The following is a 13,143-nucleotide window of genomic DNA, read 5'->3' on the forward strand; positions in this document are numbered from 1 at the left end:
AGATGCAGGAGGACTATACGGCGGCCTACAGAAACATCAAAGATTCATGACATCTCCAATCCGCTCATTGGATGTTAACCACACAACTTCACTCTTGACCTCTGTCTCGCACCCACGAAGCTCCGGACAGCCAGCATGGCGTCCAAACTCGCACCGTCGCTGCTGCGCGCAGCATCGCGAGCATCATCGGCAGCTCCGCGACGCAGCCTGCGGCCCCAACATCTGCGCCCCTTCTCGAGCACTCCCTCAACCCGCAGCGAGACTCTCTCGGTCGTATGTCCACGACAGCCCTCTCACCCTTGGTCCCTGTCCATCAGGTATAAGAAGACTAGCAGAAACTAACGAGCAATCTAGCACCGCAATACTCCCTACAACAACCCCTCAATCCCATTCAAATTCAACGACATGAACCTAAAACTCATCGACGAAATCCTCAAACGCTACCCCCCACAGTACAAGAAAGCAGCCGTGATGCCGCTCCTCGACCTGGGGCAGCGCCAGCACGGCTTCACCTCGATCAGTGTGATGAACGAGGTAGCGCGGATCCTCGAGATGCCACCGATGCGCGTCTACGAGGTCGCCACCTTTTACACCATGTACAACCGCGAGCCCGTGGGCACCTTCTTCGTGCAGGTCTGCACCACCACCCCCTGCATGCTAGGCGGCTGTGGCTCCGATTCCATCATGAAGGCCATCGAGCAAGAGCTGGGCATCCACAGCGGACACATGACGGACGACAAGGTCTTCAGCTTGCTGGAGGTCGAGTGCCTGGGCGCCTGCGTCAATGCACCCATGATGCAGATCAATGACGACTACTACGAGGACCTGACGCCCGAGACGGCTGTGCAGCTGCTCAGGGCGCTGCGCGCCAGCGTCACCGAGAATGGGTACGATGCGAGCAAGGTGCCGCGTCCTGGCCCGCAGGAGCGCGAGGGCGGTCGGAGGATGACGTGCGAGAATGTTAAGACCCGGACGAATCTGCTGCAGGAGCCGTACACAGCGGAGCAGGTGATGCGGACTGATGGAGAGCTGTGAGACTGGGGCACTTCACGGGAGGAGTGTATATATGTATTAGAACGAAAAAACCATGGTGCTGGAGTAGGGCGGCAGCTGAGTAGAGCAACAAGCACCAAAACCCAGACTCGATAAAGGAGGAGTCCAATATCAGAGCTAAATCAGTCACTTGTCTGGTTCCTCATCATCGACTATACGCCAATAGCTGCACTTGTCTGTATTCCACTATTGTGTGTCGTGCGCGAGTAATGCCAGTATCACTCATGCTTCGTCCCCCAGAGACCCGTGACAAGCTGAAATACATACCCAAGAGCGCCATCGCTGTCACTTTCTCGTGCAACCATTGCTCCGCGAGGAGCTTCTCACTTTACTCATACTGTAATAGGTGTGGAGGCCGACATATCCTGCAAGATCACCCCGTCGTATTATGATACATCTGATTATTGCCAACCGTGACCATCAACCTCCTCTGAGAATGTGTCCTCACGATGTTTGGCCATTCCTCGTCCACGCCTCCGAGAATGGTCCGAGACTTCTTTAAACTCATCGTCCACTTCGATTGCGCCAGCTGCGCTCAGATCACAGCCTTACCTTTACCCTTTCCGATATCCATCGCATCGGCTTCGGCTTGCAATTCTGCACAAGATTTCAACTTGAAGGCGCTTGGAGGGCCCCAGCCGCCGTTGCCGCTGCTGGAAATTCCAGTGCCACCGTGGTCCAGGTTCTCTCCTGAGACAAAACTCCCAGAGAAATCAATTTTAGGCAGCGTCGGGGACATGTCGTTATTGTAACTAGATGGCACAAGACTTCCCTGATCAGTAGGATCTGGCATGCATTCCGGAATGGCGGGAGCCTTGTAGCTGGCCATCTGCGTCGAAAAGCCGAAGTCGAAAGCATCGTACACGGGAACATCCTTGGGACCCAATAGCCAGCCACTGGGACCAGAAGGTAGGCCATTCGCTAAGTCCATCGACAGCAAGTCAGACGTGGGGAGATTCCATCCAGGAGTAGATGTTAATTTCGAGTTTGACGAAGTCGCAAAGTCCGGCTTGATCTGCTTTTTGAGGGGCTTGTTGCTGCTCGCTGGTTCTTCGTGGAACGAATTCACTGTCCCAAAGGAGAGCCATGCATCACCATCGGTCACTGTAGTCTTCGGCCAACCCCAAACACATGAGTTCGTGCCGGGCATCGAGCCGTGAGGCGGATACACAGAGGTATGGACTGAATTGTGGTATGTACCAGATACCTTCGACGTCGACGAGCTTACAGTCTTGCTGGCCGTCGTGGCCAATGAATCGAATACAGAGCTCGTAGATGAGTCCCAGGCCTCAGGAGAACTAGACCAGAGACTAGAAGGGCTTTGGAGGCTTGTAGGAGAGTGTACTGACTTCACTTTCTTCGAAGGAGGCTGCTGGTAGTAGCTGTGCCAGCTACCATCAGTGGGAGGTAAGGTCGAAACATCTGGTTGCGTATCCGCCAGTAGCGCGTAAGTCCTTCGTACAGACCTACTAGAAAGTGGCTCGTCATCTCTCCTGTCCAGCGACACGTCTTTGCTGAAGAACTCGTTGCCAGAGTATGTCTGTTCGTGCACATGTCGTGGTTTGTGAGGTGAGTAGGTCATAGTCCACGTCCAGTCGCCTCTGAACTCTTCCGCCCCTGGTGGGGGTTTCTCAACGTCTTCATGGCCAGGTTGTACTGCAACTCGTTCAAGAGGAAAATGAGTCTCGTTTCTGTTGGTCATGTACCGCTGTACTGCCGGTCGGATGCGGTGATTGCTAGCTGCATTGTTCGATACGTACCACTTCTGTCGGCCTCCATTGGTGAACCAACCCGAAAATGTCACCTGCGTTAGAGAGAGTGAGGCCTTGATATCTTTCATGGTGGCTACCCAGCAAGGTTTCCGGTCCTGGTCCTCATGCCGTAGCAAGGAGATATTGGACAGGCTGAGCTTTCGTAGAGTCGATGCGTGGATTGACAGAAATTGTATAAGATCTTGCTGTGAACTAATGGAGTTCTTGAGGACAAGACTGCTCAGGTGAGGCACCAGAGCACGCTTGGGATGGCCTTGAGCAAGAAGAGGTCCGAGACAGGAAATCATTCTATGCTCGTGAGCGTAGCGCCGCTGAACAGCTTCATTGAACGATAGTTGCAGCGACTCCAATTTCGGACAGCCTTTCAAGAGTCGACGCAGAGGCTTCACGCTGTCGATCGTATGTCTGCTGACCTTGCCTCGGAATGAGAGATCGAGGTGCTTGAGGCTCCCAAGCGTACTGGCCCAGAAAGATGATTTCCAGGCTGGAACGTGGGAGAGCATGGACGGGCCTTGACCCGAAAGGCTACTCCATTGGGTGTCTTGCAGTCTGAGTCGACTGAGCTGGAGCCTTGGACCCCTGACGGCTGAGAGGACGTTATGTAAATGCTTACCGTCATCAGCCAATGGCGATAGCGGAAGAAGTAGGGCGGATCTTGCTTCGATGAGGTCGACAGTGGATAGAAGGTTGCGGTAGAATGGAGGCACAGGTCGGCTGTGGTCGCGATCCATAAGACGTTAGCAGGTTGCACTATGTTAGCGGATTCATCGAAGTTACCAAAGCCATCTGAGATGATGGTAAGTCCAAGGGCACGCGGAGCTAATGCCAGTACACGAGACAAATGCTCGATCTCATTGCTCGAATCGACCGAACTGGAGTAGCGCGTGTCGTAGATGCGATTCAACTGTTCTATGTCGACCTTCTGAATCCACGCAGTGCTCGGTTTGTGAGGGCCTGAGCTCGAGGAGTTGCTAGGATCGCACTTGGTTCGGATGTCGCAGATGGTAGACTCCCAAGACAGGTCGTACATGAAGTTACTAATGTGTTGGGCTGTTTGAGAGTCCCTGAAGGTAGTGACGAAGGTACTCAGGCATTCAGCGTTAGGAACCAGACGGACGCTCACAAACAGCTGTGAAAGACTCAAGGCTGAGAACTTCCTTCTGCACTCATATCAGCATCAACTCAGAGGTGAATGATGATCCAGCAAACACCTACGATGCGAGGCGAAAGTTCTTGATGGTCAGTGGGTCACAATGCTGGACGATCCAGAGCAGGCATTCATCCGGAAGGTGAGGTATTCGTGCCTGGTGGGGCGGGGCTGTACTGGTCTGCATCGTCGTTGATCATGTGGAAGAGCTCAAATATTAGACTGCTGGACGAAGAGCGCAACGTCAGTCAATGATTATTGGCATCAGATGCTCGGGGCTGGGGGTTGAGGTGAAGCAGAAGCAGTCACTTGCACTGCGGGGCAAGGCGGACTTGGAGCCTGTTGCCTTGCAGAGCAGCCGCCTGACCGGTTCGGTTAGTCTCTTCGACAGCGACAACGTCGAAGGCCCATGCTGCCTCTCACTGCCTATGCAATCTGACTACTCGAAGCAGGATAGAGCGCGTAAAGGCACGACGGATCTATCACGTATTGCTGTTGCTTCCTGTGGTAGACACGACGACGATTCAGTTCCAAGAGACTCTGTCCCGAGACAGTCCCGGCGTCTCGCATAACCCAAAGGGTATTGGCCTAGCGATTGAAGCCTTGAGTCTGATGGTCGCCAAATGCATTTGTCCGACTCCAAACAGCTGCACTTGCATGAACTTGTTGCTGTCTGGGCAAATCTGAGCAATTGTCATTTTTATGACACGTAACAAACGCATTTCTACACTATCGTTCGATTGCAAAAAGAAGAGCAAAAGCAAACACGATAGGCGAGCCTAGGCAGTTAGTTGACTTAGGAATAGGCCCGAGCGCTGAAATCATAGTCGCGTGCCTCGCACGTTCGAGGACTCGGAGATGCCATTGGCCGGGGGCTATCGATGGCAGCAGCTCACACCCGCCGCTGAAGCTCCAGCTCTAAAGAGACAATCATGCTTTTTTTTTTTCTGCTGCACCAGCTATCTCGAGATTTCTTCCATCTCTGACTCTTTCCTCGCCGTAAGCACTGACCGGGGACTGTGAGACGCAAGGTCTCGCATACATAATCGACGTGTCGATGCTGGAGACCCCTTCGGAGTAGTCCACAACAATGAAGTACGCAGAACATTCCCCGCACATGCGTTTTGCTTCTGCGGTCAATGCTAACACGCTTTGACCCTCAGGTTCGGCCAGCAGCTGCGTCAGTCGCTCATCAAAGATTATTACTGGCACTACATTGCCTACGATGAACTCAAAGAAGCTCTGAAAACTCCTTTCGTGAATGGCCGAGATGGCGAGCGAAAGCCATGGGACGACGACGACGAAGCTGCATTTATCCGTCAGCTCGAATCCGAGCTCGACAAAGTCTTCAGCTTCCAAAAGCTCAAAAGTCAGGAGATCGTTGGCCGCATAAAATCCAGTGAGCAAGAGGTCAAGCAGGTGCTGCAAAGGCAAGAAGAACAAGACAGATCCGATGAAACGGATACAGATCTTGAGGAAGACTTTGAACTTCTGGAAGCCGATCTCAGTGATATCATTGCCGATGTTCATGACCTGGCAAAGTACACCCAGCTAAACTACACCGGCTTCCAGAAAATCATCAAGAAACATGACAAGCAGACCAACATCTACCTCAAACCTACCTTCTCCACCCGATTGAAGGCAAAACCTTTCTTCCAGGACAACTACGATGCATTTATTGTCAAGCTGTCCAAGCTTTACGACCTGGTCAGGACAAGAGGCAATCCAGTAAAGGGCGACAGTGCTGCTGGAGGTGGTCAACAGAACTTCGTGCGACAGACCACAAAATACTGGGTCCATCCCGACAACATCACTGAGCTCAAACTCATCATTCTGAAGCACTTGCCTGTGCTCGTCTTCAACTCCAATAAGGAATTCGAAGAGAAGGACTCGGCCATCTCGTCTATCTACTACGATAATCCCGAAACATGGGAACTCTACATGGGTCGCTTGAAGAAGACCGAAGGCGCAGAAGCGATTCGCTTGCGCTGGTATGGCGGTATGGAGAACGAAACCATCTTCGTTGAACGGAAGACCCATCGCGAAGACTGGACGGGCGAGAAATCGGTCAAAGCTCGGTTTACCCTAAAAGAAAAGAACGTCAACGCCTTTCTGGCAGGCAAGATGACGGTCGAGGAAGCTTTTGCCAAAATGCGCAAGGAAGGCAAAAAGAGCGAAAAGGAGATCAATGATCTGGCGCAGCTGGCCAAGGAGGTCCAATATCGTGTCATCTCCCGCAAGCTGGTGCCCGTCACTCGCTCTTTCTATCATCGAACTGCTTTCCAGCTCCCCGGAGATGCTCGTGTGCGAATCTCACTCGACACAGAATTGTCCATGACCAGAGAGGATAACCTGGACGGTGTCAGTCGTGCGGGCAAGAACTGGCGTAGAACGGACATCGGTATCGACTGGCCCTTCTCGCAGCTACCTGAAAGCGATGTTGCCCTCTTTCCATATGCTGTCCTGGAAGTCAAACTGCAGACTGCTGCCGGACAGGAGCCACCTCAGTGGATCCGGGATTTGACTGCTAGTCATTTGGTTGAGGCCGTACCCAAGTTCTCGAAGTTCATCCACGGAACCGCTACCATGTTCCCGAAGCGCATTGATCTCTTGCCCTTCTGGATGCCGCAAATGGACGTTGATATTCGTAAGCCTGTCACTCACAAATTCGGCATCGAGCGCCCAGCCAACCTTGGCTCCTATTCGACGACCGAGATTGATGAAGACGAGATCGACTCCGATGACGAAGCTGAAGCTATGGCGGCTGCTGGATCAACTGGCGACGTTGAGGACGACGGTGATGATGATGAGCAGACGAGACAGCTCAAGGCTGCTCGTCGCGCGCTAGATGAACATCGACGCGCACAAGAGCAGGATGACGATGACGATGACGATACCCTCCGACCCAATGGCCATACAGACAGCCATGTCGCCCCTGGCAACATGCTTGACGAGGAAGAGCGCCTGAACGCTCAGCCACTTGTTGATGAAGAATACCTGTACGATTCTGACGAGGAGAACGACGATGCGCTGGAGGAGGCGAAACGATCAGGCTCTTGGAAGTACTACCCACTATTGGTTCAACGACATGCGCAACTGGGATCCAACGCTATCATCAACGCATTCAAGTCGATACCAACCAAAACTCCGTTACCCGCCAACGCCAATGTGATGACACAGATGACTGGGCAGGTGCAAGCTCGACGATTCAAGGCACCGCCTGGTAAACGCATCCATGTTCCAGTGCGAGTAGAGCCCAAGGTGTACTTTGCGGCGGAACGGACTTTCTTGTCCTGGCTTGAGTTCAGTATCATCATTGGGTCGATTGCTGCAACACTGCTCAACTTTGGCGACAATATCTCGCTGATCTCGGCCTGGGCCTTTACGCTTGTGGCCATCGCCGCCTTGGTCTATTCGGTGGTCATCTATGCTCTGCGCGTGGAAATGATCCGGACCCGAAGAGCCAATATCAACCGATACTACGACAAGTGGGGTACCTCGGCCCTTTGTGCAGGTCTTTTCGTCGCTACCTGTGTCAGCTTTGGTTTTAGGATCAGGGAGGACGGTTGGTTTGAGTGAATGACGGTGTGAGGCTCGTGTACGAACAGTGGCCCTGTAAATAATGCTTAGTCGTAACGCTGTTTGCGTGAGTATCTGCATATGCATCACCATCTGGGTCGTGAACATGGGGCGACGAATGGCCGTTATCCCCATCGTTGAGACAAGCATTGAATAAACTCGGTTATCATAATTGAGGGTCTGCAGTCGACCTACTTTGTCAGATGACCTCCACTGCCTGTACTGACTCTCTTGTTGCGCGCACGTCCCCTTGGCATCGTTGCCAAAACTGTATCTCTACTCTCCCGCCCATGACATGCCTTTTAGGAATAAACAAGGTTTCCATTGACAGCTGGCCGTAATTGAGTCGTTGAGTCACTGAACGTGGGGTCCAGGCTACTCTTGGTTAGCCCCCCGCCAGCTCTGATATCTCCGGGCGTCAACATTGTTAACTACGATGGATTCCTGGAATCCTGGCTGCCTAATTCAATTTGTGTCGACACGAATACGCCAAGCTACCAAGCAAGCGATAGGCTTGGTCTTTCATAGCCACGCTCGCTGTCGCGGTGATACAGGCAACATAGTCAAGTCTTTACTTGACCAAAACGCGGTGCTCGGTCTCGGCCCAAGCGCTGGAGAACCGAGATAACGTGGTCCTGAAATCCACCTTGGTTCGCGGCGGGCCCATCGTCTCAGCGTCGCAACATGTCGGATCAGTCGCAAGAACCCCAGTCTCAGACAGGCTCGCCGTCCAAGGGTGAAAAGGCTGAAAAGCCCGTGAAGGCCTTCTCTTGCTTGCGCTGCTTCGAACGCAAGGTCAAATGCGACAAGAGCCACCCGTGCGCCAACTGTGTCAAATCTAATGTTGATTGCATATTCCGAATTCCTTCTGCACCCCGGCGGAAGAAGAAGCGCGCGACCGAAGAGGTGTAAGTCCACTACCCCATCTTGATGCTGTTCCTGCTGATTGTAGCTTTGAAGTCTGTTGGAACGGCTGAAACGCGCTGAAGATCTTCTTCGCACCAAGGGAATTCTGAATGATGCACAAGGCGCACAGGGTGCTAAAAGTGATCCAAGTCCAACGCAAGGATCGGGTGCTTTACCGCAAGAGGCCTTGCGGGCACAATTGGATGAACCAAGCCTAGCCACTGTCGGCGACAACTTTTTGACTAAAGGCCCTTACAATGCTGGCAAGCTCATCATGTCCCAAGGCCGTTCACGGTTCGTTGACAACAACCTCTGGACTACTGTTTCCGATGAATTCGCTCAGCCTAAGGATGCTATTGATGACTGGTCAGACGACTCCGACACAGATACGTTGGGCGATGACAGCGGCGATGTTATTCTGGGTCTTACTCCCACAACTCCTGCCGGCACGAGCCAGCTTCATCCGACACCTGAGGTCATCTTCAAGCTTTGGGGCGTTTTCTTGGACAACATCAATCCCATGACCAAAATCATCCACAAACCAACACTGGAGAAACAGCTCATCAAAGCTACGCAAGACCTGGAGAACATACCCAGGGGCCTCGAATGCCTCATGTTCGCCATCTACACTACAGCTATCGGAAGCATGCAAGCTGATGAATGCGAAATGATGTTTGGTGAATCGCGGAAGTCACTCTTTGGACGATATCGCACTGGATGTCGAAGAGCCTTGGCGAGAGCCAAGTTCCTGGGTACAGGGGATCTAATGGTTTGCCAGAGCTTTGTTCTATATGTCGTAAGTGTATCTGTCACGAACTATATCGGCGTTACTGATTAGCTATAGCTTATCATGCGCGAAGTCCTTGACGCACGCACAATATGGACCCTATCTGGCGTCGCGAACCGGATGGCTCAGGGTTTGGGCCTGCATCGCGATGGATCGCAACTCGGTCTCCCCGTATTCGAGACTGAGCTGCGTCGACGACTTTGGTGGCAACTGACAATCCTGGATTTTCGGTCCGCAGAGCTCACCGGTAGCGGGCGATTTGGAGACTTCTGGAACGATACCAATCCACCGAGGAATGTCGACGACGAAGACTTTTGGCCAGGTATCACGGAACAAGAATTCGAGGATCGCATCAAGGAGAAGGGCGAAGAGCGTGCAACTGAAATGACCTTATGCCTACTTAGGTGTGAATTCGGGTCATTCTGGAGGGAGAAACTGATCCAGAAAAGCAAGGCCGATCCAACCGTGCTAAAGATGCAACTCTGGACCGGCAAACCTCCGACGCCATGGGCGGGCACCCTGAAAGAGCGTGATGAGACTATCTCGGAACTAGAGCGCCGACTTGAGGACAAGTTTCTCCGGTATTGCGATGTGAACAACCCGCAACAGTTCATGGTCAGCATAATCGGCCGTGCAGCGATCGCCTCGATGCGTCTCATGGCACATCACCCGCGAAGATGGGCCAGTGAAGCCGATATCCCAGAGTCAGAGCGACGTCTGCTCTGGAATCTTAGTCTAAAATTGCTCGAATCCGACAGCCTCGGCCACAGTACGAAGGCTTTGCAGCGCTTCATGTGGCACAGCGATGTCTATTTTCAGTGGCAGGCCTTGGTCTACCTTCTCGGTGAACTTAAGAAACGCCACACCGGAGACGAGGTAGACCTCGCGTGGCGGCAGATCGAGGATACCTACAAACACCATCCTGCTTTCATCTTGGAGTATCGGAAGCCTCTCCATGCTGCTGTCGGCAGTCTTTCTCTGAAGGCCTGGGATGCCCGTATGCGCGGCAGAACTGAGGCTCAAGAAAGAGGCGAGTTCCTGATGCCCATACAGACGCCGGAGTTCATCGTGATGCTTCGAGAACAGAGGAAAGGGACAAAACGGAAATCTACAAACCAAACCACGAGCAAGATGCCCTCAACAACACCCGACACAAACGTCACCCTCCCAACACCGTCTAGATCAGAATCAGCGTCTACAGCGCCGCTCTTCCCTGGGAATACTTACAGCGATTATGGTGCAACCGGCTTCGCCGGTGTACCAGGACGCATGCCGGTTGACATGTCTATGATGTGGGACGCCAACAACCTGCCGGCATATGGCGCCAACCAATACAACTATGACCCTATGCAGGCCCTCAACCCGAATATCGGACTCGGTCCTGGTATGGCTCAAAACGACATGCAAATGGACATGGACTGGAATCAATGGGATTACCTGATCCAGGAGTTCGATATTTCACATAACCCTCCGGGCCCAGGGCCGGCCAGGCCGGGTCTTTGATGGTCTAGCTTTGCCACAGATGGCAGAGTTGAGACCCGCTGTACAAAAGAGCTCTGAAAACGGAATCGCAACTCAAGGGACGAGTATGCTCACGGGCCAGACCATTTTGGGCTCACCCCCACACATATTTTCCAGCACAGGCAAATGAAACCTCGACTCACCCACATGCATCTTTCTATTCTCCTGCTAAGCTGTCTCGTCATTGATTGACACCGCTTAAGATGAACATTCAGGCCAATGCTGCAGAAGTAACGCTTATGGCCCGCGGGGACTACCTTGGTCAGCACCAGGAGTGGTCATGTTCAATACCCCATCTTGTGCTCATTGATACTGTCCCACTTCTGTCAGTCTGTGACTCAACCACGCCGAGGACTCTGTACTCATACGCTTTATAGCCTCGTGTTTGCTGGCGATGTTCGAACCGCCTCGTGCCGCTTGACCATCGACTCGCGTGCCGTTTTGGCTTCCTGTGCGTTGTTCACACTCCTGCTAGCACCCACTTGTCCCGATCGCGTCATAAAACCCATTTCAATAGCCACAGCACCCTCTCATCGATTGGCCAAGCTGGCAAGCTGAAAGCTGTTCACGCCGCGCGGAGGCGTGGAGTAGCGAAGGGATGGATCCATATAAGAATCGGCCCATGCGCCATCAATGGGCGCTTTGGTTGCGGTGAGTCACCGTGGGAAAAATTTAGAGGTGAAATGATGCCGCTGAGCTACCATGCAGGCTCTTCGACGCGTCCACTTTGACAAGGAACAAGATAGGAGCAATAGGGCAAGCTAGCCTTCCTCTGCCAAGAGTTCAGGCAGACGGTTGCCTGATTTGCTGTGGACGACGAAAGACCTCACTCCTGCTTTTCCGGGACTTCCGCGGTTGCGGCATGCCGATAGAAACTCTAGCAGATGTCGAGGTACCGCCTATGATATCCATGTCGCACTTTCTCGATCAACAAGCCAGTATAACGAGTCTCGTGGCATCACATCCAAGATGGCAACCACATCCACAAACTTTCGGACAAACAAAGCTCGAAAGTGGGCTTGTTCGGTCATTATTGTCGGCCAAACAACAAAGACAATCAGGGCGAGAGCGCCTTCTCAAGCACAGCCGTGGCAAATGTCCTTGAAGGTATCCTTTGTCCTGTAACCCACGTCGCAGCCAGACAATGGACAAGACGAAGATGTCTGCCAAAGGACTTCAGACAATGCCAGTCAACGAGCGCTTCTATAGAGTATATGTAGTTCCCGCATGCGCAATTCCCAAGTTCTATTTCCGCACACCAAGCCATCCGAGACTAAAAGTCCAAGACCAACACGAGCCTCTACTGCCTAACAATATCACCCAACCAAACCAAACCCCCCAAACCACCATGAAGCTAACCAGCCCAACCCCCACTACCTTCCTCTCCCTCTTCCTGCTCCCCCTCCTCTCCACCCCCCACACACTCGCCCTCCCCACCACCTCCGACCCCTCCCCTTCCACCAACACCACCCTCCCCCTTTCCTCCATCCTCGACGCCCGCGCCCTCGACCACATGAACGGCAAGTGCAAGAACGATCGCTGCAAGGTCTCGACGCGCAGCTACCCCTGCCAGAACAGCAACTGCAATGGCAAAGGCGGTCAGAAATGCGTCGTTGCTCCCGGGGAGACGGGCGCGTGGGTGGCGAAATGCCCGAACAACGAGCTGCCGTATGAGTGGGAGTGGCCTTGGAAGGCGCCCAAGGTCTAGACTTATTAAGAGTAGAGAGGACGGATGTCGCGCGCGTGGGGAGGTGACGGTGATGCTTTGCAGTGGGAGTTTTGGTATGGCAGTGAGGAGATTTTTTTAGAGACGTGATAGGCTTGATGGTGGTGAAAGTAGCGACTGTCTGATAGAGTTATTTGGCCGTTAAGCGTAGGAGGTAGGTAGCAAGCAAGCGATGCAAGTTCATGGGGGGGTTTCCAGCGCCAATTACCCAACGTGTTGTGTTTTCGAGAAACTGATTATTGAAAATGATGCGCTCTCATAAAAGCAAGTGTGTTTTTCTCGTGTGATGGATGTACAACAGTAGTAGAGCCTCGACATATCCCTCCGGAGATGCGTGCCATCATTTCAGCCAACCAAGCAAAATTTCTCCCCCGCAGGATGAAAGCTGTGTGCTCCGGGGAGATGCGTCTTCTGCATGCAGAGCTACCTCCGCGAACCTCAGGAGTCTTTCAAAGGTTGAGGTAAGTAGAAGGTCAGTCTTTCCCCCCACACCAGTCTTGAGCTCGTCGCCTCGCTGCTTTCTCTCCGGCCCGAAGTTGTGAGTTTGGATAGATGGTTTCCGTGCTGCTTCTTCCAGTTGGTCCATATGAAGATTTCCTTGCTGACACAAAGCCGCCCTCAGGGGCTTCAAGAGGTCTTTTGCGCCATCTCT

General features: G+C 52.9%; 5 protein-coding genes across 5 annotated transcripts; 4 read left to right on the plus strand and 1 right to left on the minus strand.

Annotated features, from left to right (window-relative positions):
- Positions 1–135: 135 nt before the first annotated feature.
- Positions 136–1,035, plus strand: HMPREF1541_05497 (uncharacterized protein; the record flags this gene model as incomplete). Its single annotated transcript, XM_008719837.1, has 2 exons — positions 136–273; positions 355–1,035. The coding sequence occupies 2 exons, from the start codon at positions 136–138 to the stop codon at positions 1,033–1,035; spliced, it is 819 nt and encodes a 272-aa protein (XP_008718059.1).
- A 553-nt stretch (positions 1,036–1,588) lies between these two features.
- Positions 1,589–3,556, minus strand: HMPREF1541_05498 (uncharacterized protein; the record flags this gene model as incomplete). Its single annotated transcript, XM_008719838.1, has 1 exon — positions 1,589–3,556. The coding sequence occupies one exon, from the start codon at positions 3,554–3,556 to the stop codon at positions 1,589–1,591; it is 1,968 nt and encodes a 655-aa protein (XP_008718060.1).
- A 1,506-nt stretch (positions 3,557–5,062) lies between these two features.
- HMPREF1541_05499 (uncharacterized protein) lies at positions 5,063–7,551 on the plus strand (the record flags this gene model as incomplete). The annotated part of the gene is made up of 2 exons (XM_008719839.1): positions 5,063–5,067; positions 5,136–7,551. The coding sequence occupies 2 exons, from the start codon at positions 5,063–5,065 to the stop codon at positions 7,549–7,551; spliced, it is 2,421 nt and encodes an 806-aa protein (XP_008718061.1).
- A 684-nt stretch (positions 7,552–8,235) lies between these two features.
- On the plus strand, positions 8,236–10,747 carry HMPREF1541_05500 (uncharacterized protein; the record flags this gene model as incomplete). The annotated part of the gene is made up of 3 exons (XM_008719840.1): positions 8,236–8,459; positions 8,512–9,253; positions 9,302–10,747. 3 exons carry the CDS (start codon positions 8,236–8,238, stop codon positions 10,745–10,747), a joined length of 2,412 nt encoding a protein of 803 aa, XP_008718062.1.
- A 1,366-nt stretch (positions 10,748–12,113) lies between these two features.
- Positions 12,114–12,473, plus strand: HMPREF1541_05501 (uncharacterized protein; the record flags this gene model as incomplete). Its single annotated transcript, XM_008719841.1, has 1 exon — positions 12,114–12,473. One exon carries the CDS (start codon positions 12,114–12,116, stop codon positions 12,471–12,473), a length of 360 nt encoding a protein of 119 aa, XP_008718063.1.
- Positions 12,474–13,143: the final 670 nt, after the last annotated feature.

The sequence above is a fragment of the Cyphellophora europaea genome, assembly GCF_000365145.1.
Source record: "Cyphellophora europaea CBS 101466 unplaced genomic scaffold supercont1.5, whole genome shotgun sequence".
Classification (NCBI taxonomy): domain Eukaryota; kingdom Fungi; phylum Ascomycota; class Eurotiomycetes; order Chaetothyriales; family Cyphellophoraceae; genus Cyphellophora; species Cyphellophora europaea.